General features: G+C 40.0%; 1 protein-coding gene across 1 annotated transcript; it reads left to right on the top strand.

Annotated features, from left to right (window-relative positions):
* Positions 1 to 88: 88 nt before the first annotated feature.
* On the top strand, positions 89 to 5791 carry snrpb2 (small nuclear ribonucleoprotein polypeptide B2). The gene is made up of 7 exons (XM_069666053.1): positions 89 to 130; positions 1601 to 1672; positions 1936 to 2108; positions 2294 to 2428; positions 3919 to 3954; positions 5167 to 5255; positions 5353 to 5791. Exons 2-7 carry the CDS (start codon positions 1609 to 1611, stop codon positions 5510 to 5512), a joined length of 657 nt encoding a protein of 218 aa, XP_069522154.1. The 5' UTR covers positions 89 to 130; positions 1601 to 1608; the 3' UTR covers positions 5513 to 5791.
* The last annotated feature ends 1378 nt before the right edge of the window (positions 5792 to 7169 follow it).

The following is a 7169-nucleotide window of genomic DNA, read 5'->3' as shown; positions in this document are numbered from 1 at the left end:
AGAACATGCAGTTGTCCTCCTGGCCTGCTGGTGGCGGCAGAGGGCAAAGCTCGTTTAAGCAGCACACGGTTTTACCGGCGCCAGAAGTCCTTGTTTCCTGTTTTACATGAGTGGTGTGAGTAGAGAGGAGGTGAGTTTGATATTTTTACAGTTTTGTTTCATACTGATCTGTCCGTAGTTTTACCGAATCATCGGGACAGAATATGAATACATAATTATTATGTTCATGTTGTAAACCACTGAGTTACACCCCTGAAAATCAAGACATAACCGTTAGCTAGAGAGCTAACTGCTGCTATGCTAACGTTATGAATGAATGCAGCCAACGTTAAGCAAACGCATGCTAATATTAGCATAACATCTTCAAGTTTTGCCTCTTTAATGTATGGAGTGTAACCCTGAACTTAACCAGAAATTGCCAGTAGCTGTTGGTAAAAACGGAAATGTCCGAATCAGCTGAACACTGCATTTAAGTAACTTTACTGTACCATCTACGTGGTGCAATTTAAAGTTAAAGTTAGCATATTTAGCTCAAGAAGTACGAGAACTTTCTCAACCCATAAAGAAACACTTCCAGCCTCATTTGATCACAAATGTCCAATTTTAACACATTTGAAGATGTATGATTGGTATTGCTCTGAAAAGGTATAAAAAAACTGTAACCTGTAAAGTAATTAAGTATAAAAAATATTTACCTCTGAGATGTTGTGCAGTAGAAGAATTAATTTAAAACTAAATTACAGGTACCTCCAAATTGTACATGGAGACGAAATTTAGTCATGTCCTGATTTCTAAATAAACCGTGTACTGTAGTAAGTGTTAAATTAACTGACATGGTCGTTACTTAATGAGTAGGATGATACTTTGTTCTGAGGCATGTCTGGATTTTTCTTCCATTACACCTGCTCCACCTGCAACATCACAGAAAAACAAAATTTAAGACAAATTACTGAAATGCATTCACGCCACAGAACAATGTTAATACTTTTGACTGATATTCGAAAGAGTTATTTAGTTTAACCTTATTTAATTCTGTAAACCTGTATCTCCATTTTTATGCTAACAATTTATATTCAGTGTTCACAACATGGTTTGGGTTAGAGATGTTGTTGTTAGCCAGTCTTTACATGTTATTATTGTAGGCTGATTTATATCTCAAGTATATCAAGTGGTTGGCCTACAGTCTTGGAGCAGATTTTCATTTGATGGAGCAGTTTTGACTCTACAATAGTGGCCAGTTACGGATCCTACGACATTCATAAACACATAGGGAAACAAAGACCTTACCTAGCAGCCCGTATGGATCTAAAGAGCTTTAGGAAAAAGATTCTTTGTTTTGTCTTTTTGCAGGCAAATGTAATTTTGTCTTTCCAGGACAACAAATGGCCGATCATCACAACCAAGTATCTGTATTAAGATACCAGCTTACTTTTTCATTAAGGATCATTAAATAAACTGTATGACCGACGGATGGTGAATGGACAGTTTCTCTGTTTTAATGTGACCTCCGGTTTAATCAGACTTTAGGGACGGGGTTCACAGGAAGCTAAACTTGATTTACGTAAATGTTTGACGTTAACACACTCTGTTGTTTCGTCAGACTCCAACATGGATATCCGACCAAACCACACCATCTACATCAACAATATAAATGATAAAGTCAAGAAAGAAGGTACGTGGATATTTTATCAGAAGCACTTGAACATTAATGATGCAAAATAATAAGTACACTTTGTGTCGAGTACTTTTTGCAATAATGATGCCAATAAACTAAATGTTTGATCTTAATATAAATTTAATGTCTTTGGTTTTTGGATTATTTGTTGGTCAAAACAAAACACTGCAGGTGTCACACTGGGCTCTGGAACCATAAAGGATTATTCAGGTTATTCTTTCTTTGTTGAACTCTTTCTCCATCTTGTCTTCACCTGGCAGAGATGAAGCGCTCGCTCTACGCGCTCTTCTCTCAGTTCGGTCAGATAATCGACATCGTGGCCATGAAGACCATGAGGATGAGGGGTCAGGCCTTCGTCGTCTTCAAAGAGCTTGCTGCCGCCACCAACGCTCTGAGGCAGCTGCAGGGCTTCCCCTTCTACAACAAGCCCATGGTAGGTCCATGATACGATGCCCTGTCAGTGGATTCGTGGTTGAACTTAGTCACGTTAAGAAGAACAGCTGTGTCATTCCTACCTTCAAGAAACTTCCCAAAACAAACTACTTCTCCCAGCTGCAGAAATGTAAGATGTTAGTATCCAGACCTGAGCTTTTCTTTACCTGCTCTGTCGTTTTTCAGAGGATACAGTACGCAAAGACTGACTCCGAGGTCATCGCCAAGGTGAAGGGAACGTACGGAGACAAAGAGAAGAAGAAGGACAAGAAGAAGAAAGCTCAGGAGCCGGCATCCGGCCTGACAAAGAAACCAGCACTGGTGAGTGACTCTTTAATTAAAGATATCACGTGCAAAAAAATAAGATATCAAGGTGTGCATTTTATGTATAACTTACCAATCCTGTGTCTTTCTGCAGTTCAGGTCATGTTTCCAATGAAAATGGGATTAATTGTGCAGCCCTAGTATGAGGTCATTTCAAACCAGCATGTTCATTACATCCTGTAGATTCTCCAACAGAGAGAAATGACTAGTTACTATTTTTTTCAGCACACGTCGTACACAGAACACGACATAAAGGAGCTGTTTTAAGCTTACAGTATTTATCCTTTTAAAATAACATTGTAAGTATTCTTACCAAAAATGTTTATTTTAAAATATACAATAAGAATGTAATCTATTGTCAGATATAGAGCTCTTTGTTTTAGCATCAGTGTCCGTCTCCAATATCAAGCTTTGGCTGGGCTGTAGTTTTTAGGGATGGGCGTTTCAAGCGAATGAATCAAAGCCTTCATATTCTTAAGATGATACAACAGTTGTGTGAACTTTTAGAATTTATTTAAAATAAAATAATGACTATTCGAGAATCATGGCTCATTCCTAGTTAATTTTCAAGCTAAAACAGGAACTCTGGATGTTAACAGTGAATATCTAATGTCAAATCCTGCAGGGCTTCTTTCTCCTCTTTGTATCTAAGCTGTCTAATACAAGCAAAATGCTGCTTCTTTAAAAAAGGATATTTAAAGAGTTTATGTCCGTAAAGGGGAACACGACATCTGTGAAGAACATTTCTGAAAATAAAATCCAGTTTATGACATAAACCAGTTTTTGGAGAAAGAGTCACACTCTTGATTTTCTCTGCAGTAAAGACTGAAAAATATGTAAAACTTTCAGCCCGGATGATTTATATTTGTAATGTAGTACAAACGGCGACTCTGTCTCACAGCTACTTAAAGACAGATTTAAAGAAGGTCTCCTTTCGCCTGCACACGAGATAACACTGCTTCCTCTACAGCTGGGAACAGGTTCAAATCCCTAAGCTGTCACATAACGGTAGGATTGAGGTCTGTTATAAATGGGGGGGAAATTAGACAAAGATTGGAAGAAATGTTTCCATAAACCTGTTTTATTCCTTTTGTTTGAGTCATTTTATCGGTGAGGGTGTAAATGTGTCGTCAGTAGAAGCAGACAGTCAACCCTGTCGCCGTCGGTCACCTCACTGCAGAATAAATCAGATGGAGGCGGACGTGACAAACGGTCACTCTGTCCTTCTTCAGCACACACACTCTGAGCCGCGGACAGGAAATTGGTTGGCTGAGGTTGTGAACTTTCAGACGAGGCAGAGCAGTGACCTGATGCTCCTCCGTAATGACTCTCTCTGAAGTTATAAATGATTTTCTGTTGAAGATCAGCTTTTTAAATAGTTTATAAATGTGACATAAACCCTGCATTGAGGTCAAACCTGTTCCGTTTGAATGAAGCAAACAGGAAGCAGATTTTTGTTAATCACTGTCTTCTCTGTTTGCTTGCAGGGATCAGCACCACCTGTCCACTCCCCTGCAGTACAGGTAAGACACAAATGAACACAATTTACTGATTGCTTCTGTTATCACAGTGACATTCACATGAAGTCATTTCAACACTATTTTAATTTAAAACGCATTAAAAACACAAATTACAGCCTCCCATCTGTTTTCACCACGTGGACTTTGTAACCCTGCGAGCTCCCGGTGCGGTACCTGAGCTCGGCCTACGGTAATGTTGATTGTTGTGAGGATGGCGGCTGCACTGGTGACCATGACTGCGCATGTCCGTGACGAAGCTTTAGCTAGATTACAGCGCCACCGTCTGGGTAAAATACTGTAACACAATAAAATGCCTCTCTCTGCATTTAATACTGGTCCATTGGTCGCACTGGTATCAAGGACGCAGCCCAGTTTAGATCATGTATTAAAAATGCGTCTTATACACCAAATATTACGGTACGTTTCTTCAGCTCCATCTCTTGGCACTTGAAGGATTTTCTCTTCTATAGTGTTTTTAACAAAGCCAGCTTCACTTTTTTTTTTTTTTTACAGTACATGAACAGACACATGTACAACAACAGCATTTTGTATCCCTTCTAGTGTCCAAACCTCTAACACAGGTATGTAACGGGTACGTTTTTCAAAGCCTGAGGCTTCTGACAAACAGTCTCGGATGTGCCAAAGAGTAACCAAAAAACATCTCTCTCTATTTAACAAAGGGAAAGAATTGGCATCAATCGGTGACCATTGCAAATGTCCATGTGTTGAAAGGATCCCTACAGAGACCTTTTTGTTAAGGTAGAACTCTTTGAAACCAGAAACAGACGTTGCATCGCTCTCTTCAAAGAAACCAGACTCCACTGTCATTTTACCTCACAGAACACGGGAGCTGCTGGTGCCTTAATCTGACTTTGTCTCTGAGCAGAGAGCGATGTAACGTCTGTGTGTGGTTCAAACAATCATCTTCCTCTGTAACAAAAAGGTCTATCTCTGTAGGGATCCTTTCTGTCATGTTGTCACACACTTAGAATAACAATCTGAGCCTGTCAGTGGAAACAACAAGAACTTTTAGTGGACGACCTTTGACCCATCAAGGATTATGTTGCAGCCATTACAGCCAACACATCTACTGGAGCAGGTCCAAATCTTTTTGTACCTATCAGTCATTTAGACTGCTCCTAAATCAGCCTCAGCACCTGCACTGTGTCTCCACCTTTAACAGATTATTGATCCGGTTCACTGTCATCTTTTCAGGTGCCGGATAATCCACCAAACTACATCCTGTTCCTCAACAACCTGCCTGAAGAGACCAACGAGATGATGCTCTCCATGCTGTTCAACCAGTGAGTTCACCACCCTCGCCTCTTTGTGTTTGCAGAAAGCGTGTGTGTGTGTGTGTGTGTGTGTGTGTGCTGACTTGCGTGTTCTTGTCTTCCTCAGGTTTCCTGGTTTCAAAGAGGTACGTCTCGTCCCGGGAAAACACGACATCTCCTTTGTGGAGTTTGAGAGCGACACACAGGCGGGCGTGGCTAAAGATGCGCTACAGGGCTTCAGAATCACAGCGACCTGCGCCATGAAGATCACCTACGCCAAGAAGTAGTTTGATCATTGGACACAAAGAGACTCTGAGTGGGGGAGGGGCGGTCCCTGGATTTCCGTTTGTGGCGCAAGATCGTTGTTTTTGTAAATCCTGCAGAGCTTTTTTTGAAGTTTTGGTTTGTTTTTTTACTTTTTATTTGGTGAATTCTGTAACGTCTTTATGAGGCCCAGCGAAAACATCTCTGGCCTCCATCTTGATTTGTAAAATAAAAGGTTTTTAGGTAATTGTAGTTTTTCTTTGTGGCTCATTAAGAAACGATGGGCTGAACACCGAAGCCCTCATTTATGCATAAAATAAAACTACAGAAATAAATGAACAAATAATCTGTTAACAAATGGAAATGTAATTTTCTATGTTGGTCTTTTAATGTCCACATTTATTTATTTATTTTATATTTTTACTTATATTTCTACATATTTATATAAACTTATTTATTCCTTTTTCCACATGTAATTGATTTTTCTGTAACACACTTTCCCCCTATAATGGTGCTCTGAACATTAAGTTCTCTGACGTCTAACTGAGTATTAGACCTGTTCCAGTCATATTTCGTCCTCCTCTGTCATCGATCTTCGTTTGTCATCATTCATGCTGCTGGCAGTGAAATCCATATTCTAGCTCGAGGCCTGACGGCAGCATCAGGAAAGTTTTCAGTCGTGTGTGAGCGGAGGAGAGATATTGATGGAGCTCAGACTTCATCACTTCAGCACTTTGTGGACTGTTAACTACCGGCGGCTGATGGCAGGGATTAAAGAGAAGAAGAGGAGGTAATCTGGTGGAGATCCTCACCGTGATAGGAGAAACGATTTGATGCAGCATGAGGAAATCAATTTTTCTCACACTACAGAAATGAACCTGGAGATTTAAATGAAATGATCTTTTTACTGGAGGATCAGATTAGAAAGCCGAACGCTCACACAATGACGGTCAGAGAGCAGAAAGCAGCTGCTGGCACATTATGTGACACCAATTTAATCATCTCTGGATCGTTTCTTGGATTTTTCACTAGTTTGTTTCCAATGGGGATGCTGTACCTAATTCACATGGCAGCCAATTTCCAGTGGCCTCACGCTCAGAGTGGGATGATCCAATGCTGTTAAAAGATCAAATCATGTTTAAAATGATAGAAGAAAGGGCGCTGGTTTGGCTCGGTGGTAGAGCGGGCGACCCATGTACAGAAGCTACAGCCCTCGTGGCAAAATATATATGTGACTGTAAGCTAGTTATCATTAGCATTAGCTAACTGATATGAGCTTTAATTTAGCTAGTAATACACTAATTCTATCATGCGGTTTGCACTAACAATCAGTAATGTTAGCTAAAAAGAGGTTGAATGCTATTGTTAGCTGTTGTTGAATGGTAGCTAACATGACTGTAAGCTAGCTATCATTAACCTTAGCTAACTGCTTTTAATTTAGCTAGTAATACGTTTCTTTTGTCTGGTGTGCACTATCAAACGGTGATAATAGCTAAAAAGGTTGAATGCTAGTGTTAGCTGTTGTTGAATGGTAGCCAGTGGGTTATTAAATATGTTGTTTTTAAGTAAATATGGCCTGATGCCCTCCAGCCTTTCACTATCCATTGTCTTTTCAGATGCTGAAACATCGATGAATCCTCTTCTAACCGATATCTCTGTTTCATAGTGTCACCATATGAG

The sequence above is a fragment of the Semicossyphus pulcher genome, unplaced genomic scaffold, assembly GCF_022749685.1.
Source record: "Semicossyphus pulcher isolate SPU_LCO1_2020_fin unplaced genomic scaffold, fSemPul1.0.p SCAF_17, whole genome shotgun sequence".
NCBI classification, from domain to species: Eukaryota; Metazoa; Chordata; class Actinopteri; order Labriformes; family Labridae; genus Semicossyphus; species Semicossyphus pulcher.
Note: the sequence above shows the minus strand (reverse complement) of the source record. Positions and strands in the feature narration are given on the sequence as shown.